Below are 25152 nucleotides of genomic sequence, written 5' to 3' on the forward strand. Positions count from 1 at the left end.
AATCTCTGTCTGCACTCTAAACATTCATTTTTATACCTTCAGATAAGTATAGCTCTTGTCCCTCATCAAAGAAACTTCTTTCTGGAGCAGACAGGTACTATTGCAAAAAGTCACAACTAATCAAAATGCAGAGAACCACAGACCATGGGATGCCCATCCCTAATTGGTCATCTATAACAAAATATCTACCTCTATGTATGTGTAAATTCATGTATGTGACCTATTCATGTGATACCTATGGTCTAAATCCTTCTAATTGATCAATTGTCTGTCTTTTATGAATTACAGTATTTGAATATTAAATCAATATTTTATTTCTTCTGAAAAAAAAAGAAAAAAAAAAGTAATCATCAGCATCAATACTTTCTGTGCCCACCTTCTCCTTAGAGTCCCCATTTGCAGGGTTACTACTGAATCCCTTGCTCAAAGGATCAAGTGAGCCTGAATCAAGAAGGCTTAAGTGATCCACTGTTTCACAATTACCATGTGTAGGGAATAGTCATCTATGCAAGCAATACTCATGACTTAGAAATATCACCCCAAAAACAGAACTTGTCATTTTGTTTAAATGGCATTTCCTGAAGAGTGTACATCTATATACTACAAAACCCCAGAAAGCATATGAAATTAAATAACTTGGAAATTCATGATTTTATTGTTAACATGAGTGCTGAATTTTAGTGAAGCTGGACATTGAGTACATGTGTCATCAGATTTCCCTGTAGCTCCTGAACAAAGATTGCACTCTAGGGATAGTCATCCCTATCGATAATGAGAAGGACCTTTTCAATACGAGGAGGTGTGCTCTGTACTACTACACGCCTCTGACTCTTCCTCTCTTCTGCTCTCCGATGGACGAACCATGTCTAAAATTAGAGGAAGGCAGGATTGGAGTTAGCATTGGCTTCCACCCCAGAGCCAAGAGATAAAAACCACTTTAAGACACATAACACTGACTTTCTATTCAGCTCATAAAAGCAAATACCAGCTGTGTGTCAAATTCTGTAATAGGCCATGATTTTGTCTTTTTCCAGCAGTATAGACACTTCAGTGGTTTCTTTTCTATTGGATGGAAAGCTTAGATAACAGCTTGTTCCAGGTCCTTGATATTAGTTAAATATACGGTAACTGGGTAAAGGAAAGTCTTCATTCTGACATTTGACCATCAGCTGTAGAATACCCTCCTCACTAGTGATACATTCCTCTTGTTTGGGCAGAGAGTGTAGACCACCAAATGTTAGCACATTTTAAAGGCCTATGGAGAGGAACAGCTTTCTGTTTGCAAAAAGTAATCTTCACTATGAAGTAATCAACAGAAACAAGTGTGGGAGATTGTTAGAAAGAAAATAGCCTTCAAGAGTGCCAATGGGATTGTTGGTGCTTCAAATTTCAGGAGAGCAAACAGGTGGTAGGCAGAGAAGGCATGGGCAATGGTTTGACATCGCAGCCTCCAGTGTTTGTGAAAGTTGACAAATTTAACCTTAATGACATACAGGACACGGAAACCTTTGCCATCTCCAGGAGTTCAGCAGAAAGGGTAACTTCCACCCATGGTTAATCTGAACAGAATATGTTCTTTCATGAACAGTAAATCTGAACAGTATATTCTTTCATGTTATACAAAGTTCTCCATGATGAGGACGAAGAATGGTATCTCTGATTCAGCTATATTTCTAGAATCCTGTCCAGCACAGAGGGCACACTAGGACATCTTCATCAGGACATCTAAAGCCCATCATTCTTCAAAAGGCAAAGAGTAAGATGGTCCACAACAGTGTGGGGAAAGTAGTCATGAATCAGTTCTTCCTAAATATTGTCTAGCTATGGAAATACAGTCACAGTTAACTGTTAAATGTCACCATCCTCTCAGGCTCCTAGTGAATGAGGGTCCATTTTATTGGGAAGTTCTGAAACTGTACATTTGTGCCTCCATGTCCTTTCTTTCCCTGCCTATTATGTGGATGTATAGTCTAAAGAAGACCAACCAAAGGAAGCCCTACTTCCATCATGATGCCTCCATGAACTCAAAGAAAGCCCCAGTGGCTGACTCATGTGGGCTCACATTAAGAGTTCCCTGTGTTTGATTCCTAAAGCCTATCTATTACGTTTGTAAGAGGAAAGGGGAAATCAGAAATGAGGCTTTTGGAAAGTCACAATCAAGAGTGTGCAAACAGGAGACCATGGGTGTTTTCTCTTGTGTCTTGTGTCCACCTTCTCTCTGTAGCTGCAGTGCACCAGTCTCTAGAGCTGTAGTTCATCAGTCTCTCTAGAGCTGCAGTGCATCAGGCTCGCTAGAGTTGCAGAGCATCAGGCTCTCTAGAGCTATAGTGCATCAGGCTCTCTAGAGCGACAGTGCACCAACGTCTCTAGAGCTGCATTGCATCAGTCTGTCTAGAGCTGCAGTGCATCCGACTCTCTAGAGCTGCAGTGCATCAGTCTCTAGAGCTGCAGTGCAACATTCTCTCTAGAACTGCAGTGCACCAGCCTCTCTAGAGCTGTAGTGCATCAGCCTCTCTAGAGCTGCAGTGCATCATTCTCTCTAGAGCTGCAGTGCATCATTCTCCAGTGAATCGGCCTCTAGAGCTGCAGTGCATCAAACTCTCTAGAGCTGCAGTGCACCAGCCTCTCTAGAACTGCAGTGTATCAGCCTCTCTAGAGCTGCAGCTCATCAGCCTCTCTACAGTTGCAGTGCATCAGCCTCTCTAGAGTTGCAGTGCATCAGCATTTCTAGAGCTGCATTGCATCAGCATTTCTAGAGCTGCAGTGCATCAGCCTCTCTAGAGCTGCAGTCCATCAGCCTCTCTAGCAAAGGATAACCAGGCTACAATCCACAACTCAAGAGAAGTTAGGCAAAGAGGAGGACCCTAAGACAAACATGCATGGATCACCCCAGGAAGGGAAAATGTTTAAGATCGCCTGGGTAAACTGGGAAGGGGGTAGAACGGTGGGGATGGGGGATGGGAACATGAGGGATCTGGATGGTCAGGTTGGAGGAGGGATGGAAAGGGAGAGCAATGAAAGAGATATCTTGAGAGAGCCATTATGGGGTTAGGGAGAAACCTGGTGCTAGGGAAATCCCCAAGAATCCACAAGGATGACTCCAGCTTATACGCCTAGCAATGGTGGAGAGGGTGCCTTAACTAGCCTTCTCCTGTAGTCAGATGGGTGACTACCCTAATTGTCATCTAGAACCCACTTCCAGTGACTGGTGGAAGCAGATACAGAGATCCACAGCCAAGCCATTTGGCTGAGCTCCTGGAGTTCAGTTGAAGAGAGGGAGGAGGGATTATATGAGCAAGGGGCATCAAGACCATGATGGGAAAAACCACAGAGACAGCTGACCCGAGTTAGTGGGAGCTCACAGACTCTGGACTGACAGCTGGGGAGCTTGCATGGGACCAAACCAGACCCTCTGAATGTGGGTGACAGCTGTGTGGCTTGATCTGTTTGTGGGGTCCCTGACAGTGGGACCAGGACTAATCCTGGGTACATGAACTGGTTTTTTAGAGCCGATTCCTTATGGTGGGATGCCTTGGTCAGCCTTGATGCAGTGGGGAGGAGCGTGGTCCTGCCCCAACTGAATGTACCAGGCTTTGTTGACTCACAATGGAGGCCTTACCCTCTATGAAGAGTAGATGTGGGAGTGGGGTGGGGTGGGGATGAGAGCAGGAGATGGGGAAGGAGGGGGAACTGTGGTTGGTATGTAAAATGAAAAAAATTTTGAAAAAAAAAAAGTGCCTAGGACAAGGCTTCCCAAGACATGAGGAAGGCTGTAGATTGACTGTTCAATGTCTTTGCTTGGATTTACTGACCTTCACTTTGACTTCAGGAATATTCAAAGCTTGTGCAAGTTCTTTCCTGTGGAAAGGAAACCACGAATGTTAGCATGCAGTGTTTTCCATGAAATGCAAAGTCATAAATGATTTCTCTGCTTTTTTAATATTGCTATCCTCCCTCACATCCCCCATTTAACTTTCATTCTCAGAACTAGTCTTGCTTTTGAAATGGTTTCACCTCTTACAAAAGTTTCTAAACAATAGAGATGAATAATTTTAACACACTATTAAAAATTAAAAATAAATGCCAAAGTGTATGCCGAGCAAATTGTACTAAATTAAAAAACAGCACCAGGGGAAGGGAAAGGGAAAGCGAAAGGAGTTGATGGATAGGTACACAGTCCCTGAAAAGATGACGAGACTACTGGTCAGGAGGTCACCCAACAAAGTGTAAATCCTTAACACTGGTGAATTTTACACTAGTGAGTATTTTGACACACTATACTCATGTCTCTATATTTTACAGAAATTAAGATATGACTCAAAATGAGTGGTGTTAACTATGTATACTTGTTTCAGGTCAACCCTACACGCTAATACTGACCTTGACCCAGACACAAGGCCCCCTCCTGTACCCACCACCAAGGGAGAAGACAGCAGTGGCTTAGGGAGGGATGATAGGAAACCAGGGCCTGGAAGAACAAAAGGACATCTCAACTTGAGACAACAGGGAGGTTGGAGATAGCTCCTGGTGCAAGACACATACCTGGCAAGCGCATCTGGGTACTGGGTTTCTTTGAACAATTTTTCCATTTCCTCGACCTGCCCCAGTGTGAACTTCAATGTGGTTCGTCGTCGCCTTCGTGATGAACGGCGCCTGGGAATCCGAATCACAGGCTCGGCTGAGGGCCTTGGCTCCTCCTGGTGAGGCTCCGAGGAAGAGGAGTTTGGGTCCCTACTTCTCTCCTCAGAGTCGTTTTGGCTCTCACGGACCTGGCGGACCCCGTTATTTAGTTCCATTACGCAGCCTGCGTCACCTCCACTAGGGTTGCCACCCACCATGGCCAAGGCAGCCTCTAAGGTGGAGACCTCAGCTATCTCCTCACCATTCTCATTCCTCACAATGTATATATATTGCCAATGGACCTTGCGGGCCATGACTAGTAGTGGGCCCAAGCCACAGAGAGAAGTGAGGCCCCAGGAATGACGACACTCAAGGCCTATTGTTTGGTCATGTCTACTACTGATGAGGCATCAAGAGAGGCCTGAGGAAAGGGTGACGTCAACGTGTCCTTCTGCGCATGCTCCACACTTCTCCATGTTCCTCAAGGTTGACGTCAAGACGCTCCTCTCCAGATGGGCGCTATAGGCTTTTCCCTCCCTGACTGACTGCTCTGGGCTTTTTGACCTCTTGCTGAGGTAGGTGGTATTTGCTTTGTTGCACAAAGGGTGGGTGTGGCCCAAAAGATGAGGAACGAGGGAGCCATTGTGAACAGGGTTGTAAAAGGTCGTGTGAAGTTAAACCTTGCTTCCAGGGCATGCGTGTAGCATGAGTTTTAGCTTGCATTTGCGTGCACGTGCATGCTGCCTGTTCCTTCTAGATTGTAGAGATGACACTGAAGGGTGAATTGTGTAGCATTGCAAGATAATTGGGGAAGAGAGTATGAGAGAAAGGTGGGAACACACACTGACCACAGGACCCTTGTGTGAACATGTAGAAAATTTCTGTGGACCTCATCCTCTCCCTACTACTGCTGCTCAGAGAATGGGCTTAGAACTAAGTGGATATGATCAGCTTAGTGGCTGCTAGTTCAAGAGTGCCTGTTAGTACATTGAATGCTGGCTAGCCATTCTTCTTCAAGCTCAACATCAACATCTTGGGACTGGGTTTGAATATAATTCTAGTTAATAACACTGTTGAAAACCAAACAAAAGACATCCCCTCCTCTAAAAAGAAAAATGATCTGCTTGAGAAATAATTACCTCAGATTATAATAAATTTATAATCTCTGTTAAATTCCACATGTAATATTTGCCTCAGTTCTTATCACTGAGGATGTTGATGCAGTCCCTTATTCTGTTGAATGGAAGGTAAATACATAAATATTCCGGCAGTGTTTAAAACAATATTTGGCATGTGACATATGGCATATGACACCTTTTCAGAAAAATAATAGGTGCCTGAGTTAGCCACTGTTGGAAGTGGGGAGGGTCAGTACCACCCTTCCTGACATATTCCCATAAATAAAGAAAATTTTGCCTTGTTCAGGATTACAAATTAATTAATTACAAATTAATTAGTTATTTAGGATATAAAATAGGTCTACAAAAAATTAGACCCCAAAAGGTGCAAATTAAGAAAGATCAATTACGGACTCTTAATGACTTTCAAAGATTTCTTGGAGACATTTCCCATCTACAAACTGTTGCTGGGGTAAAAAATGATGAATTGAGTAATTTGTTCAAAACCTTAGAAGTTGACAAGGACTTAAATAGTCCAAAAGAATTATCTGCTAAAGCTGAGAGAGAATTGGCCTTGGTGGAAAAGAAAGTACAGGAAGGACATGTGGATGTAGCTAGAGTTTTCCTGCCTGGCCCACAGTCAGGACAAATCTCTCTCACCTGCCAGTCCCACAGCCCCTCAGACCCAACCAAGTAAACACAGAGACTTATATTGGTTACAAACTGTATGGCCGTGGCAGGCTTCTTGATAACTGTTCTTACAGTTTAAATTAATCCATTTCCATTAATCTATACCTTGCCACATGGCTCGTGGCTTACCGGCATCCTCACATGCTGTTTGTCATCATGGCGGCTGGCAGGGTCTCTGACTCAGCTTTCCACTTCCCAGCTTTATTCTCCTCCTTGTTCCGCCTATACTTCCTGCCTGGCCACTGGCCAATCAGTGATTTATTTATTGACCAATCAGAGCAACACATTTGTCATACAGAACATCCCACAGCATGTGGATCCAAAGCTTGATTGCATTTTGGTTATTTTACCCTCTAAGCATTCTCCTACAGGAATTTTAATGCAGAGGGAAGCTATTACATTGGAATGGATATTTCTACCAAATAAACAGAGTAAAAAATTAAAAACTTATGTGGAATAGATCTCTGACTTGATTTTAAAGGGAAAATTGAGACTTTGTCAATTAGCAAGAATAGGCCCAGCAGAAACTGTAGTACCTTTAACTAAGGATGACATTGAAAAATTATGGGTGGAAAGTGAACCTTGGCAAATAGCTTGCAGTAATTTTTTGGGAGAGATTAACAGCAAATATCCCAAAAGTGATAGAATTCAACTTATAAAGAGAACTGATTGGATTCTGCCTCATATTGTATGGGAAATACCCATATCTGGAGCCTGTACATTTTATACAGATGCAAACAAACAAGGAAAGGCAGGTCACAATTCATAAAATTTAAGTAAAGTGGTTCAAAGTCCTTATAATTCAGTTCAAAAATCAGAATTGTATGCTATTCTGTTGGTATTAATGGATTTTTTGGAACCTCTCAACATAGTTACTGACTCTCAGTATGCTGAAAGAGTGGTATTACATATTGAGACTGCAGAATTTACCCCTGATGAGTCAGAATTAGCTTTGTTATTTATTCAGTTACATGATATAATCAGGAATAGGAAACATCCCTTACATATAACTCACATATGATCCCATATGGGTCTGCCAGGCCCTCTAGCACAAGGTAATGATGAGATTGATAAACTATTGATAGGAAATGTGCTCAAGGTCTCAGAATTTCATTAAAAAAACATCATGTTAATAGTAAAGGTTTAAAAAAGAATTTTTCCGTAACCTGGCAACAAGCCAAGGAAATTATAAGAAAATGTCCTACTTATTCTTTTAACAATCAGAATCCACTACCAGCAGGATGTAACTCAAAGAGTACTCAGAGGAATGAAATCTGGCAGATGAATGTGTTTCACTTTGTAGATTTTGGAAAATTAAAATATGTACACCACACTATTGATACTTATTCAGGATTTCAATGGGCAACTGCTCTGAGATCTGAAAAAGCTGAATCTGTAATCACGCATATGCTGGAAGTTATGGTCATCATGGGTATACCTGCACAAATTAAAATTAACAATGCTCCATCATATGTCTTTGTTACAATGAAATAGATTTTTGCTTATTACAATATAAAGCATATTACAGGCATACCACATAATCCTACAGGCCAAACACTCATAGAAAGATCAAAAAGAACTCTAAAGGATATGCTAAATAAACAGAAAGGAGTAACAAAAAACCCAGAAATAGATTACATAATGCTCTGTTAACTTTGAATTTTCTCAATGCTAATGAGAAAGGAACAATAGCTGTGGAGTGACATTGGATAATAGAAAAAAACTACTGAGTTAAATCAGCCTATATACTTTATTCCTGACCTCAGAATGGGAACCAGGATATGTGTTACATTGGGGATGAGGTTTTGCTTTTGTTTCTACAGGAGAAGATAAGCTGTGGATAGCATCAAAATTAATAAAGGTTTGATTTAAACAAGAAAGACCTCTTAATTAGAGGAGGTGATAGTTCATCGACCAGCATAATCATCCAAATAAAATTAACTTATATCACTAACAAATCCTTTTAATTTAATCAGATGTAACTTGCCAAAAAGGGACCTCCCCAAAGTTAGGCTTGGAGAAGGGATTTTGTTTTTTGTCTTTCAAGAGAATGAAGGCTAAGGAATCTGAAGAATACTGGACAAATGGGACATCTCAAGAAAAGGGACAAATCATCCAGAAAAAATGTCCCAAGAAAAAGAGTAAATTGGCCTATTGTTATATCACATATAAAATTTCATAAGGCTTCCTAAAAGTTTGTTTCTGCTCTTCTCTCCAGACACTTAACACAACCCTAGGGTTTTCCCTGCTCTTGGAAGTTTGGGGAGGGTCAGGATTAAAAATTCAGTTCAATTTTTTAAGGTTTATTTTTCTTTTTCTTTATGTGTATGTATTATTGTTCACTTGTTTGTATTTGTACATGTGTGTGTGTGTAGACACATAATAAGGCATATGACACCTTTTCATAAAAAATGATAGGTGCCTGAGTTAACCACCGTCGAAAGTGGGGAAGGCTCAGTAACCCTCTTCCTGACAGATTCCCATAAGCCTTACAATGTATTTTGTGTGTTTCTAAAAGTTGACTACTTGGCTGTCCATGGGTTTGTTAGTGTAGATAAAGAGACAGAGACCCTGAGTCTGCAGCACGCTAATGCAGGAAGCTGGGGTCTTTATGGTGGATGTGGAGCCATGAAAAGGCACTTGACATTTGTTTTTTTTTTTTGTTTGTTTTTGTTTTTGTTTTCTTTTTTGGTTTTTCGAGACAGGGTTTCTCTGTGTAGCTTTGCGCCTTTCCTGGAACTCACTCTGTAATCCAGGCTGGCCTCAAACTCACAGAGATCCACCTGACTCTGTCTCCCAAGTTCTGGGATTAAAGGTGTGCACCACCACCACCCGGCTTGGCACTTGACATATTTACTTGGGCCTCAGAGGGCAGTTTTCCCTCTCACTGACTGCCACACAATTTCTAGGAGATCTCTGCATTATAATTTCAGAGGGGGGAAGAGAGCAGAAGGTAAAGAAAGAAGCAGCTGAGAAAAAAGAAAACAGGATGGGTGGTGTCATCTCTATTTAGCTAAATCCCAAAGCCTGAGCTCCGTATATCTTGGGACCCTGAATGAAATGAAATGCCTTGTTCACAGCTTCCTTAACCATGAAATGGGGATAACATCAATGGCACAGGACGGGGATACCATCAGGGTTCATTGAGTTACTTGCAGAGTTTGACATCCTTTTACTTCAACTTCACAAACCAGTGTACCAGTAACTACAGTTTACTTCCCCTGAAAAGCATAATCTCAGCACTAGGACAGTGCTTCCAGAGCCTTTGTCAGTATGGAAGCCTCTGACTTCTGAATTTCTCTAAATAGCCCAATCAAGCTGCCTATAACAATCCAGTGCATCTCATGCTCAGCTCTAAACAGGATGTCTCCATCAAATCCCTCCCCTCAGGGCTCAGGGAACCCCAGAGAAGAGGAGGCAGGAAGAGTGTAAGAGCCAGAGGGGATGGAGGACACCAGGGGAGCAAGTCCCTCCAAATCAACTGAGCAAAGCTCCTGTGAACTCTCAGAGACTGTAGCAGCAAACACAGGGCCTACATGGGTCTGCACCAATACTCTGAATTCAGTTTGGTGTATTATGGGACTCCTGAGTGTGTTGACAAAGGGTCTTTGATTCTTGGGGTCAGTCCAGAAGCCCTGGGACTTCCATGCTTTCACCTTGTGATTCCAGAGCTGAGAGAATATTTCCCTAAGTATTCCTAGTCCCTGTGTGATTGTGGGTTAAGTGCCATGCTCAATGGCCTGAGCAAGGGCTGTGCTCAGGCCTCATTCCCCACTCCTTGGCTCATTTCATGCTTCTGACACCATGCTTCTGAGTCTTGTCATTTGCCTCCCTGCCTGCCTTGTGCCCCTTTCCGTGCCTTCCTTCACACCTTCTGGGGTGCAGCCCTTTCTTCAACCTACTCCTTTACATTCTCAGCTTCTCCTCTCCATTCACAAAGGGTCGTGGTCCCATGGCTTTCCCGTATATCTCCTGTCTCAAGTAGACAGGGCTGGTACCTCAGACTCATGGAATTTTCCTCTCTTTTCACTGTGTAGTATGCTTTTGTTCCCCTGCTATATACCCTGAGGTCATGAAGGGGAGGAGCCTGCCATCCAGTCTCTTCTGAGCTCTGAGCCCAGACTCTGAACTTAGGACATTGTGTCTGCCTGGTCCGAGTTTAGCAAAGCTCCTGCTCAGTCAGTTGAGCTGTCCTGCATAGCCTAGCACTCCCGATGTCTGCTCTGCATCCTCATCCTTGCACACACCCAACAGAAGTCTGGGCACCCTGACCTGACTTAGATAAAGTCTTATTATCTTTATTCATCCAGAATTACGCCTTCCTACAAAGGATTTAAGTGAGTAGATTTCCATCCACTACTCTACCCTCTGCTCTGAAGCCAGGAATTGCCACATTCCCAGGCTGCCATTTATTTATTTTATTAGATTTATTTATTTTAGCTTATGTGTATGACTCTTTTGCCTGCGTGTATGTATGTATACAAGAGGGTATCAGATACCCTGGAAATGGGGTTATGGATAGTTGTGGGCCACCATGTGGGTAATGATATCTGAACCTAGGTCCTCTGCAAGAGCACCAAGTGCTCTTAACCACTGAGCCATCTCTCTAGTCCCAACCAGGCTTCATTCAGTGAGAGTGACCTCAGTTTTGGCCCTAAATTCACTGAAGAAGTAACTAAAATTTTCTTTCTTCTCCACAGTCAGGGCCACAGACCTGGTAGGTCAGTGTTTAGGCCAAAGAAGAGACTTGACTACGAGCTGTCTTGACTGTGGCCCACACCTGAATCTGAGCTTAGCTCCTTTCCCTATAGCTGTCTTGAGGCTCCCCTGGAACAGTCTCCCTTTGTACTGTTGAAGAGTTCAGTAAACGTTTTCCTTTCATAGTTGTGATGCTGTAACATTGACATCCCTTAGCTCCTGGACCGCTCATCTGGGACCCCAGGTATTCATACTTCAGTGTTGAGCCTTCACTCCTGACCTATATACTTGACATCTACTTATGAATCATATTGCAGAAGCATTGCTTCAAGCAGCTTCTATGAAAACTGGTTAGGATGGACTCAACTCCTGAGGTTTAAGTCTACTCTGAGACTGACTCTAATGATGGTTAGAGTCCTGAGCTTCTTTGAAAAGACTCCTCCTAGGTGCAAAGACTTTTTTTAGCTTCATCTTGTGTGGGCATTATTCCCAGATTACATGAGCTAGGAAGGTTTTTCTTGGTAACAAATGGGTCTTTCTGCTATATGACATCATGTGAAGATCTCATCTGAATGGAACCCTATTCTTGAACCCCTACTTTCTGACAGAGTTTTGATGAAGGTTACTTGAACATTCATCATCCCAGCAGTATTTGGGATATGGAAGTCACCTCATTGGATATACCAGGTTCTGTTCTCTGTTTCTGTCCTCCTCCTCTCTCTAGTCATCTTCAATCCTTTTTTCTCTGGCCTTGAACCACTTAATGTGTGCCTTGTAAACCCTTCCCTTCTCCATCTGTGCTACCCTGCCATACTGCTTCTTTCCCACATCAGACCCTGTGCTGTCTACAGTCACCTTTGTTTAGAACAGTGGTTCTCAACCTGTGGGTTGTGACCCGCTTGGGGTTGCTTATCAGATATCCTGCATGTCAGATATTTCTGTTACGACTCATAACAATAGCAAAATTACACTTAGGAAGTAGCAATGAAATAATTTCATGGTGTGTGGGGTCACCTCAACATGAGGAACTATATTAAAGGTTTGAAGCATTAGGAAGGTTGAGAACCACTGGTTTAGAATCTTATAGAAGGCTGCTCCCTCTGAGCCAAGTCAGATGGACTCAGTGGCATTGCAGTCACCCTATACCACAGCTCTGATAGCAAAATTCCTAAAACACGGCCTTTTGGGAAATTCTGAATCCTTGGCCAGTTTATCTGTATTCAACAAAGCACCCAGCATGTGCACTCTCAAGTATCAGGTGGCACATGTGTTCTCAGCTGTGGTGTAGCCTGACGCTCTCTGTTGCATGTCCTCTCCACAAGCTTGAGTGTTCTGTGGCCTGGGATCCTGCTGTGTACCTGGCTGGGTGTACCCCCACTCCTGTATCATTCTTCTGCCCCTCAATAGTCAGTCTTGTTTTGTAAATATAAACTGATCTGTTGCCCAGGAATAACAACAAGCTGTGTTATATCCAAATGTGTCAGAAACATGTATTTTTAATGAAGATGATAGGGTTTCTTTTGTGGCCTACTATACTATAGTAGTAGGTAGCTGAAAGTTATGATGCCATATTAATTTCCAAGTATTATGTGCCTTCTCTGGGAGGGTATAATAGGGAGCATGACAGGCTCAAGTGTACATTTTTATCATTGATTCTTTTTACAGCTGTTGTATAGCAGTTTCCTCCTGGATTGAAACATTCAATTCCACAGAAAAGCTCCTTAAGAAGGAGTAAACAGGGATTGCGGATTTAACTCAGTGGTAGAGTGCTTGCCTAGCAAGCACAAGGCCCTGGGTTCGGTCCTCAGGTCCAGGCAGTGGGGGGAAAGGAGTAAACAACTGAAATACCTTCAGGAAATTTCTGAACCTGACTTCATTCAGTGGGCCCCGCCCTCCTCAAGAGTATATAAATAGTTAAGAGTGCTGAGAGTCTTTCTCAGACCAGTGGAGCAGCTGGGAAGAGACCAGCAGACCTGCTCAGAAGGAGCAAAGACCAGTTGAGCTGCCTGGGAGAGACTCAGACTAACAGCCACCTGGAAAGACTGTGACCTGTTTTTCTGCCCGCAGGCTGTATAGAGTGCTTCGGGTTTCCAGATTTGGAGAGCCATCACTCGAGCTGAGGTAGGATTTGGTGACAAAGGTGACTTTGAGTCATTTCTGCTCCTGTAAGCAACCCCTCGCCCGTATTCCTGTAACTCTGGTAAAATCCATTGGTTCACCTAGTTGGACACTGGTACAATCGTTGCTTCTGTCTGTGGGGGGATCCCTTTCTGTAGTGAGTAAACGTGTGTTGTTTCCCTAGAAAAAATGTGTTTCACAACAGCAGCTGAGTGTAAAATGTTCCCAGGAGGCAAAAGGAATAGGTGAAGCAGAAATACAGGAGGCTAACATAACTGAGAATTAGACACAGTCATCGAGGATCCTAAGACACAAAGCTCAGGATTTGGACCTGGGCACCCATGTGCCCCCTTACACTACTGATCATCACCTTGCTTCACAGCAGCATACCTTTTCCATTCCTTTTCTGCTCATTCTTACTTTTTTTCCTCCTCTCTTCCTCCTCGAGGGTTAGAATCAAAGGACTTCCTAGCAGTGAGTGGAAAGGGAAGGTGACTGTGTCCTGTCCTGCTGATGCTCACATGATGGAAATATCAGGGTTTTTTTATGTTCAGCATCACCATGAAGACCTCAGCTTCTAGCATTAGCAGGTTGCAGTCTCAGAGGCTCTGCTTCTTATTCTATACTACCCAAACCTGCTAACAATCAAAGAACTAATCTTTATAAAATCACACAATCCATTGAAAGGGGTCTAATACAGCTTCAGAAAAGATAGTATTCTCTTCAGAAGGGATATTCTACTCTTCCTCCTGATAGGATGCTTAGGAGGAATTTGATGGGATTTACTTGGGTCAGGAGTTCTGGGGGGAATACTGTTAGGATTTATGAGACCCTGTAGTGTATGTAGGACTCAAAGTCCAGTAAGATGAATATCCAAAGGCATTCTAAATGTTGTTTCATAATTTTGAGCAGGCATACTTTTACAGGACTTTGCCTGGACCATACCCCTTGTACACAAAAATGAATCTTTGTGTGGGACGTGAGGTCTTCTGTGATGTTTCAGTGGGTAAAGGTGTCTGCTGACAAGCCTGATTACCTGAGCCTGATCCCTGGGATGCACATGTAGAAAGAGAGAATTGATTCTCCCAAGTTGTCTTCTCACTTCCAACGTGTGCTGTGGCCTGCACTCCATGGTGGTCCATACACACATAACAAATAAATTCAACAATTAAAAGAATTCCTAATCTACTCAGCTACCAACTCTATGGGTATTTGACAAGGCTTTTGTATTTAAGGACATTGATTTTCACATTTGCAAGTCAAATTATTTGCACTACAACTTTCTTAGGCATCTTACTTGCTGCCCTAATATCACAAAACTCTAGGAATCTACAACTGAAAGGAAGAAAGAAAAAGTTTGCATTTGTGTGAGGGGACTGGAAGATGGCTAAATGGTTAAGAACTTTTGTTGTTCTTTCAGAGGACCAGAGTCCAGTTCCCAGCATGACCTCAGGTCCTCACAACCACCTACCTATAAGTTGAGCTTTAGGGCCTCCAGTGCTCCCTGTAGGCACCCAGAAGCATGTGCACACAAACAAATAATCATCTTTTTAAAAAGGAATTATGTTTTTAGGTTTCTTAATCTGTAACTTTAGTAAATTCAGTATTAATTTTTAAAAGCAATATTGAACTCTAGTTTTTCTTTTTTATTAATATATTAATTATTTTCCCAGCCCAATCACATTTCCCCTCCCTCCTTCCTCTCCTTCCAGACCTTCCCACTAACCTTCTCTCTTCCCCCATTCACTCCTCCTCTTTTCTCTCCAGAAAAGGGCAGGCCTCCCTTATGTATCCACCAGCCATAGTTTATCAAGTTGCAGTGAGACTAGGCACCTCCTCTCCTGCTAAGGCTAGACAAGGCAATCTAGTAGGAGGAAAGTGTCCCAAAAGCAGGTCACAGAGTCTGAGACAGCCCCTGCTTCCACCGTTAGAAGCCCCACAAAAGATCAAACTATACATCTGTAAAATATGTGCAGAGGGCCTAGTTCAGACCCATGTAAGCTCTCTTGCTGTCTATTCAGTCTCTGTGAGCACCTATGAGCCCAGATTAGTTGATTCTGTGGGTTTTCTTGTGGTTTCCTTGGCCCCTCTGGCTCCCATAATCCTTCCTCTACCTCTTCCACAGGATTCCCTGAGGTCCACTTAATGTTTGGCTGTGGGTCACTGCATCTGTTTCTATCAGTGGCTGGGTGAAGGATTACATTTTCTTAATGAGATCCTCTTGATATTTTCCAACATCTCAGTACACTGAAAACACTTCTTTGAGACTATTAACTCCTTGAAAGGAACTGGGCCTGACATTCTTTCCTTTTCATTTTCTTAATGCATATATGGTGTTTAATCAACCCAGGTACTGTTCCAATGCACGCTCAACCTTAAGTGGTTTATTGACACTACAAAAGGGCACTTAACCATGCAGTGTCAGCATTTGCAGACACAAGAAGCACTGGGCAGGACACTATACTACTCTGATGGAGATTTTTTTACAACAATCTGGAGTATGTGAATTTTTTTTCACTGATGACATCAATTTTTTTTTGCAGTGTCTTGTCCACCAGAATGCTGCACATACCTGGCTCCACAAACATGCCACTGCTGCTGATGGAGGACAGTGATTGGCTGTGTTTTCAGTGTCCTTACAGAAATTTGGAACAAACACAAACTGAGATAACCATGAGCACTTAGTTCCTAGTTCCTGCAATGTGCACCCAGTGAGATATAGAGGCTAGAAGTTCTCCAGAGGTTCACTCAGGGGCCATGTGCTCAGTGTAAATTCTTGTCCTCGTCCTTGCTTGTGCACTTGCAACAGCTTGCTTGCTCCTGAAGTCCCTTCTTCTCGAGGTTTTGATGGGCTTGGTTGGATTCCAAGTTGGGTACATTCTGTACATGCTCCCTAGAGCCACTTCCTTTGACCACATATCTCCTATAGGGATCATGGGATGGAAAGAGAAGGTGTGAAACTTGCAAAAAGCCCAGGCACTGCAATACCATTCAATCCACAGAACATTTGTAGAGGTGACGCTACTTATTCTCTTTTAGGTCCACCATAGCTCTTCAATTCCAACATGTAGACCCCGATTTCTACAAGCAGGAGGAAAATGAGATCGAGGTGAGCCTTGAGGATGAACAAGAGACCACTGTAGCAGCAGAAAATGGCAACTTTGAAGGTTCTCCAAATGGTCCAGACAAACTAAAGAACCAGGGCATCCCAGACCAGAAGGATGATGTGATCCACTACATTGGTGATGACATCAAAGATGAGAGCCATGGGAGCCACCAAGGGTCTGGACACCCACAGTTGGAGAAGCAGGAGAACTTGGCTGCTGCCAGAGTTCCACAGTTCCGGCGCACAAGGCCACGGATCCAGTTGGGTCTTACACCCAGGCAGCTGAGTGAACTGGAAGAAGTTTTTGAACAAACTAAGTACCCTGATGAGGCCACAAGGTATGTGGCTTGTTTCAGTAGCCAATCCCACCTCCCATCTTTCAGCTTCTCATTTGGAGGTGTGTTCTCCGCACTGTGGCCCCTATCTGCTTTGAGCCCCAAGGCATGGAGGTCTTTACCTGTTTCATTGATGGGAAGGGATTTGTCATGTCAGAGTCAATATTTCCATGTAATATTGATATAGATTGATTCTAAAAACTGGTTGGTGCCTCTCAATTCCTTCATTCAGTTTTCTTTTTGTTTATGTTTGTTTTCTTCCTCCTCTTCTTCTTCATGCTTCCTTTCCCCCTTTTGTAATGGGAATTGTACTCAAGACCTTGGGGTTTCTAGGCAATCCCACTACTACTATAACATATCCCCCATGTGTTAATTAATTAATGCGTTTATTTATTGTAGTAAAGTAGAGATAAATGAAAAGCCACTTTTACACCTTTACATATTTTTGTGTTGGTATGTGACCCATCTCCAGAAGTCTCTTCATCTTGCCAAGCTGAAATCTGTATTACTCTAACAGCTCCACTTTTCCATCTTCTTTCCACAGGAGGGACCTTGCAAAGCGCTTGTTCCTGGGAGAATCCAGAGTTCGGGTCAGTAAATCTAAAAAGGCTTTGGGTAGGACACTCTGCTTCAGGCTGTGGTTGATTTTCTTGTAGCCATTATGAAAAGTGATCATGGGTGGGAGGTGCTGTTGTCTGTTTTATAATGGCAACCAAGCATTGAGTCTTGCAGTTTTCCAGAGGTAAAAATGGAATGAACACCCAGCAGCTTATGGTCCTTTCCCATTACTGGAGGCAGCATGATCTCTTAATTGGAAAAAAAACCTGAAAAGGCAGACTACTGATAATCAGTGTGTGGATATCAGATGTATAGACAGCATTGAATATTATAATGCCATGCATATAGGAAGACATAAATGTTCACTGGAATGTCTGCAGTGATTAATAATGAAGTCCAGACACTCAGGTCATTTCAGGGCACTTACATCTAGGATCATAGTAGGGCTCTAAATGACCTTGGGGACCTCTAATTGATGTAGCAAGCAGCAGGGATAAAAAGGGGTTCAGTTGCAACAAATACACATTTACTTAAAAGCATGAGTTAATTGAGACAAGGGAGAAATGCTTCCAAGAAACACACTTTTTCAAAAACTCACCTGTGTTTAGTTTTGCAAAGAGTCATGTGGGAAGACACTTTAAAAGTCCACGTGGTTGGCCCTCCACCTTTGTAAGTTTGTGGAAAGGTGATGTAGACAACACCAAGGCCGAATTTTCATGTTCTCCCATGCTGTGTTTAGGTTATCTAAAACATGGCCAAAATAGTCTCATTAGTGTTTGGAGAGGTCTAGGGATGACAGCTTTGGAAGTTTGTGCTAAAATTAAACACAAACGAAAGCCGGGAGGTGGTGGCACATGTCTTTAATCGCAGCACTTGGGAGACAGAGCCAGGCAGATCTCTGTGAGTTCAAGGCCAGCCTGGTCTACAGAGCGAGATCCAGGACTGGCACCAAAACTACACAGAGAAACCCTGTCTCGAAAAAACAAACAAACAAACAAACTAAACAAAAAAGAGTCAGACTGAATTAATTTCAGTTAATCTTATAAGGAGGACGTGTTCAGGGGAAAATAGCAAAGTCAAAATGCAGGTTGGGGCTGAGGAAAGAGCTCAGTGGATAAAGTACTTCCCACATGAGTTGGATCCTCAGCACCCACATAAAAGCTTAGTAGGTATGTTAGCTCACATGCATAATAAGCTCAGGTTCAGGAGGCACAGACCATGGGTCCTGAGGGTGATTGAGACTAGCTTAGTTGCTGAGCTTAGGTTCAGGGACAGAACCTGCCTCCATAAATCATGTGGGGAACAAGCTAGGAAGATGCTTGACTCTGATCTCAGTCCTTTGCAATCAGGAGTGTGCATGTGCACATGGACACACATGCACATCAAACACCATCCACATAAAAAGTAAAGGTTGCCAAACCACAGACAAGTAAGTCTTCTGTTGAATAACTTGAAAATAGAAAAGGTACCTTTTCCTTTAAAGGAGACTGTTGAAGATACAGGTTTTTTGAAAATTTGGAAAGGCTAGAGCTCACTTGAAGGTAGAATTGTAGCTATCTTATTTTCAAACGAATTTCTTTCCTTCAGACAGTAAAGACTAATGTTTAGCTCATGAGATAAAAAGCTGAGGCCATGAGCCCAAAGAAACTGAATACTCCATGCCAAATCAGAAAGGACAAAGGCAGCGCAGAGTGCTGTTAATGCTAACTTCAGCATGCATCAGGGCAGTCATGACATAAGCATGCTGCCCTACCTGCAGTAGGTTGTCCAGAACAGAAGTCCCAAATAGCAGGCCCCTGAGTGCATGCGTCCTAACAACACAAGCTATAAGCTACAGTAGGACCAGGCTCAGGTGGGAGAAGTTGGAAGAAAGAAGAGTGGTTTTCCCCAAGATGGAGAGGAGGAGTGAGAGGAAAAGAAAAGCTGAAGGTGTGAGGGATTTTTCCCCTCTCGGAGCTGACAGGCCACTGCACTACAGCTCTAGGTATAAATGCACTGCAGCTCTAGAGAGACTGGTGCACTGCATCTCTAGAGACTGGTGCACTTCAACTCTAGAGTTGATGATGCACTGCATCTCTAGAGAGACTGATGCACTGCAGCTCTAGAGAGGATGATACACTGAAGCTCTAGAGACTGGTGCACTACAACTCTAGAGTTGATGATGCACTGCATCTCTAGAGAGACTGACACACTGCAGCTCTAGAGACTGGTGCACTGCAGCTCTAGAGAGGATGATGCACTGCAGCTCTAGAGACTGGTGCACTGCAGCTACTGAGAGAAGGTGGACAAAAGACACAAGAGAAAACACCCATGGTCTCCTGTTTGCACACTCTTGATTGTGACTTTCCAAAAGCCTCACTTCTGATTTCCCCTTTCCTCTTACAGACGTAATAGATAGGCTTTAGGAATCAAACGGGGAACTCTGCCTTAATGTGAGCCTACATGAGTCAGCCACTGGGGCTTTATTTAAGTTCATGGAGGCATCATGATGGATGTAGGGCTTCCTTTGGTTGGTCATCTTTAGAATATACATCCACATAATAGGCAGGGAGAGAAAGTACATTGGAGTCACGAATGTGCAGTTTGAGAATTTCCCAATAAAATGGACCCTCATTCACTAGGAGCCTGAGAGGATGGTGACATCTGACAGGTAACTGTGACTCTATTTCCATCGCTAGACAATGTATTGAGGAGGAGGCAGTTCTGTTAAATGTTCTCCACTCTGGCAGATCACCTTCCTGAGTGGAGGTTCAACCTTAAGTCTTTGAATGTCCTGGTAAAATAATAGGGTCCAGGATGCCCTTCATGTCGGGCAGGAAGTAGGGCATCAATATCCTCATGCTGCAATTCTCATTGAGAAGATTGCCTTTGTCCTGAGCCCAGAAAACATAAGAGGGCAAGAAGTCCATAGGTGACAGCAACCTCCCCCATCACCTAAACTCCATGGAAGCAGGGGAGTGCCAAGATACCGGAATGATTTGTCTGAATTGGTCTTGTTTCTCTAACCCTATAAATGACAATATCCCAGCTCTGTGCAGGCCTACCTTGGAGTAGTGTTACCTGTTCCAAGGCAATTTGAGAGGTATTTTTTTTTGTTTGAGCTGGGGATAGGATGTGGTTCTGCACACTCTTTGGGCAAGTGTGGTTCCTTGTAATCACCCCACCTCCTTAAAGTGCTAGAGCAATAAGAAGTCATCAATCCATGAATGGTGAGCTGAAAGCATGGGGGTTAAAATATTACTGGGGAAGAATTGTGTGATAAACATATATGCCAGAGGAGATCCAGAAACACAGAAGGCTGCTTGTGAGAGACCAGGATAGAAGGAGAAGAAGCTGGAGGGAGAAAGAGGAGAGGAGGAAGAGGAAGAGGAGGAGGAGAAGGAGGAGATTGGGAATGAAAGAGATTGTTTTCTGAACGTTTAGGGAAAGTAGGAAGTGGATATCCCACTATCATAAGTGATAAATCTCACAGTATCCTTTATCCTTTCTTAGATTGGCCACTTGTGAGGAGGCACCATAGGGAGTTAGGATTTAACTGTTTGTATAAGACACCACAAGTCTTGAAGTCAGGCTGCAAACAGAGTGTGAATGATGAAGTGTGTTGATTTCAGTTTTATTTTTGACCTTTTGTCCAGAAAATAGATTTTTGTTTCCTTAGAGTCATCCACCACCTCTGGATCTTCCAATCTTTCTGCTTCGACTTGGGTAGAGATCCCTGAGCCTTGAGGGGAGGAGTTTGATGAAGACCTCTCATTTAGAATTGACTTTGGTAACAGCTTTGGATCAGTCTTTATTCCAGCTGGTTAGGACCACACTCAGGTATCTGGCACCTGGATGTGGCCCCAAGTGCCCAGAGCACACGGATTTTAAGGTCAGAAACCATGTCCTAGAATCTCACTCAGCAGCTGCAGAGGGCCTTTGTAGAAGTAAGCACTTTGAAGCAAGCTGTTTAACGAAAGCTAAAATAACCAGTTAGCTGTGGTGGGGTTTTTGTACAAACAGGCAGTTTAACCGAAACTAAGTTAGCTAGAACATTCTTGATCTTTGGTCCCGAGAATAGATTTGAGTAATTTTCCATGGGATTCTTCATCATAGAAATCAAATTCTATTTATACCTGAAATGGCCTCAACAATAATACAAGATGGAGGAACCACTGCACTGTCTTGCCCTGTCACATTCCCCACTGGATCAAAGGCATGAGTCAAATCATTGACTCATCCTGTTCTAGGAGGGCATAGTTGGTTCTAGGGACCAGTAGCTTAAATGAGTTTATTCTCTGTTTGACACAGTTGGCCATGCAGCTGAGCATGCAGGGTTCCACCATTAGCCCAATAAAGACAAGAATCGATGGTTCAGCTAATGCTGACAGTAAGGTGGTCAGCCATAGGGACCAGGTCATCAGAGAGTGATAGCAATTTCCTGATCTATGTCTTCTTTCCATTCATTGAGCTTTTCTCTCTCCCCTCTCTCTTCTCTATTGCGATTGGCTCAATTTTTCACCAGTTTTTCAGGACCTATTTGGTCAAAAGTCTCCTTTAGAGTTCTAGTCATTATTTTTACTAACCTGAACTCTGTGGTTTATATGCACAATGTAACTTCCAATTAATAGTTAATACCTTTCTCAGATTTTGAGACATTTTGGCTGTGAAGGCCGGGTCATCGCTAGACCCCAAAGCTAGGGGCAGTCCAAACCTGGGAATTAGTTCCTGAAGAAGTTTCCTAGTAATTACTGGAGCAGAATCTGTTTGGGTGTGGTATGCCTCCATGCATCCTTGGAAGGTATCTACAAACACCAGCAAATATTTATAGCCAAAAATAGTAGGCTAAATTTTAGTAACATCCAACCCCCAATGTTCTCCAGGCCCACTTCCTCAAGCCCAGATCCCTTTGGAGTTTACCTGAGCACAGGTGGCACATCTAAACATGGTGTTTGAGCCTTCTTGGCTTAGACTCTGTACCTCTGGGCTTGAAGGACCTCGAAAATGGCCTTCTGTTAGCTGTCCACATTCCTCATCAGTGGACAGAGCTATGAGGAGGCCATCTACCTACTGGAGCAGGGGGATTTATGGATATTTTTCCCTTTAAACTCCAATGGATCTGCACTCAGGGCCCCATCAAATGATGCTGGTGAAATACTGAACCCCTTCTCCTGGTCTATTTCTCCCATTTTTCTCTCTTGTCTGTTTCCCCAAGGGCAGTGATCACCTCATGGGAAAGTTTTTTTCCCTCTTTGTCTTTGGCTTCAATGTCAGCTACTGTAAACTTTCTGAGCGATTTCCATAAGTTGAAACCTATTAACCTTGTGCCACCACTCCCCACACATGGGTCTGCAAAATTACTTCTGAAGGGGCCAATATTGGCTCAAGACCCCCAAGACCAACTTCTCAGCACAAAGGAGATTTATTTGCCCCAGAGAGACAAAGGGCAGGGAATAAGAGACAAAGACAGGAGAGAGAGGATGAGAGAGAAGGGGAAGGAAACAAGGGAGAGGGGCAAAGGGTACTTGTGGGGGGGGAGACGACAAAAGATTATCTCTGGATAGAGAGGAGGCAGACATGGGCCATAGGAAAATGGCAGTTTATAAAGGTAAAAGGGGAAACTTCACGTTAAGATAAGGTGTTTAATGTTGATTAGACATGTTAATTAGGGAAGCTCAAGGGGATTTTGATTGCTGGACTTCAATACTTTGATACAGAACTTGGTAGTGAGAGTCAGGAGAAGGAAGTTGCCAAATAAGGGAATAGACCTTGGTGGCTAGCTTTAGGAATGTAAGCTAACAGTTTTTAGCAAGGCAGAGGGAATGGGGAGATGGACAAGGCCTGCCAGAGCCATGTTTGCCATGCTCAAGCTGGCTAGAGTCCCTTCAACTTTCTCCTTCCTCTGAGCAACCAGCACCTGGCTCTGGGAATTATTCCTGTCTCCCAGCTGAGGGAACAGGCAGAAGTTTGGGGTTTCTCTGAGTTACTTGGTTAGGACCAAAGGATTCTGGTTTCCAAGGAGGAGACACAGGTCTTAAGCCAAGGTGAGGGGTCTTGCACCAGAGGAAGCCATTGGTTATTACATGGGAGCTGGTGATTACAGATGAGGCTTGGAAGCACCCAGATAGTCACAGCAGTAGTGGAGCCAGCTGCCACGAGGCACAGTCACAGCTGCTGCCAGAAACAGGGTCACCACAGTGCTGCCTGCAATTGCCCATGAGCTTGCAGGAAATTGTGCACTGCCTAGGGGCAGCTCTAGCTGTGGTCTTGGGATGACTTACTCTCCCTTTCATTTTCAATCTGTTTCTTCAGCCAACAGAACTGACAGAAACACACAGGGAGACACAGTCATGCTGAGAGACACATAGAAAAGACAAATGACAAATAGGGGTGGCCACCACACATTCATACACCTGCAGATCAACAATCCAGTGACATCGCACAGATCCCAGACACAGGATCTATGGTCGAGCCTGACCTCTCCTCTTGTGTCCTAACCAGATGGCACGCCTTACAGACCAAACTTACCTCTGGAGGTGTTAAGACCAGATGACTTCTGTTTTACCTTTTTTGTTTGTTTCTCTTTTGGGTGGTGACCAATACTGGGTGCCTCCAGAGTGCTCAGCAGCAATGGCTCAGAGATGATTTTCTTGGGATCCTGGACCGTCTCAGGCCGAGTACATCCCCTAAGAGTCCTCTCCAGCTGGTGCATTCTTCACTGTTCCTGGGGGTCCCAAAGACCTAAGTGTCTGTGTCCAGTCTCTGGGATCTCAGAGGGACCTCCAAAATTTTACCCGTAGCCCACCAGAGATGGCCACTCAAACAATTTATAGCCAATTGAAAGTATTTATTCCAGCTGTCTGGAATTACTTCCGAGCTATTTGTGGATCTAGGTGTAGCTCCGAGGGTACAGAGCATGGGATTTTTAGGCAGAAAATACCCTGGCATCACACTCGGCAGCTACAGGGGGGGCTTTGCAGAGTAAGTACTTTGAAACAAGCAGTTTTAATAGAAGACAAATTAAGTGGTTAGCTGGACAGAGTGTTCTGCACAAGCAGGTAGTTTAACAGAAGCTAAGATTAGGTAGCTAGGACATCTTGACCTCTGGTACCCAGAATAATAGATTTGGATAATTTTGCCTCAGTTTTCCAACAAGGAGATCAAATTCCAGTTAAATCTGAAATGGCCTCAGCAAGAATACAAAATGGAGGAACCTTTTTGTTGTCTTGCCCTGGGACAAAGTCTCTCACTTTCAGGCGCAAGACCTGCAAGGGTTTAAACCAGACAAAATTCCAGCACTGAGAAGGGGAAGTGGACACAAAGTTGCACCCCTAACCAAGAAGCTCTTTGCAATTGATGCCTGATAGTAAAGGGAACATGAATTTTCTGCATGGAGTGTCACTGGGTACAGCAACCATACTCTGGGGCAGGCCCCATACCCAGTAATAGTTCTGGTTGACTCCATGTTTTCTGCAGAATTTTTGTCTCTTTTGTTTTGTTTTGTTGTCGTCTTTTAGTTTGTTTTGTTTTTTGTTTTTTTGTCATTATCTTATTTTTGAGAGAGAGAGAGAGAGAGAGAGAGAGAGAGAGAGAGAGAGAGAGAGAGAGAACGAGAAATGAAGTTGGGTGGGTTAGGAGGTATGGAGAATATGAGAAGTGTTCAGGAGGGTAAATGATCAAATATATTCCATAAAATAATTTTAAAGAAAATACCCATATGTATGAGATTGTTCTATTTAGTCTAAAGCCTCACTGGCATACAGAGATTTTTTTTCCAGTTGTGATATGGACTGTTGAATATACTAAAGTCATCTCCTTCACCATGTTATTGCAGAGTTGGTTTAAGAGAAGAAGAGCCAAGTACAGGAAAACTCAGCAGTCTCAAATGCTCAAGTGTGAGTCTGCTGACAGGCAGAACACCTTGCAGTAA

At 43.4% G+C, this 25152-nt stretch overlaps 2 protein-coding genes across 2 annotated transcripts; one reads left to right on the forward strand and one right to left on the reverse strand.

The window, feature by feature from the left end:
- Positions 1-746: 746 nt before the first annotated feature.
- On the reverse strand, positions 747-4934 carry LOC128117519 (homeobox protein Rhox13-like). The gene is made up of 3 exons (XM_052749470.1): positions 4543-4934; positions 3813-3858; positions 747-866 (listed from the first exon to the last, which is right to left on the reverse strand). Exons 1-3 carry the CDS (start codon positions 4932-4934, stop codon positions 747-749), a joined length of 558 nt encoding a protein of 185 aa, XP_052605430.1.
- On the forward strand, positions 4933-25152 carry LOC128117526 (rhox homeobox family member 1-like). The gene is made up of 5 exons (XM_052749480.1): positions 4933-4965; positions 11129-11145; positions 16284-16688; positions 17230-17275; positions 25057-25152. The coding sequence occupies exons 1-5, from the start codon at positions 4933-4935 to the stop codon at positions 25150-25152; spliced, it is 597 nt and encodes a 198-aa protein (XP_052605440.1).

Source organism: Peromyscus californicus, unplaced genomic scaffold, assembly GCF_007827085.1.
Source record: "Peromyscus californicus insignis strain IS unplaced genomic scaffold, ASM782708v3 Scaffold_10__1_contigs__length_136768540, whole genome shotgun sequence".
NCBI classification, from domain to species: Eukaryota; Metazoa; Chordata; class Mammalia; order Rodentia; family Cricetidae; genus Peromyscus; species Peromyscus californicus.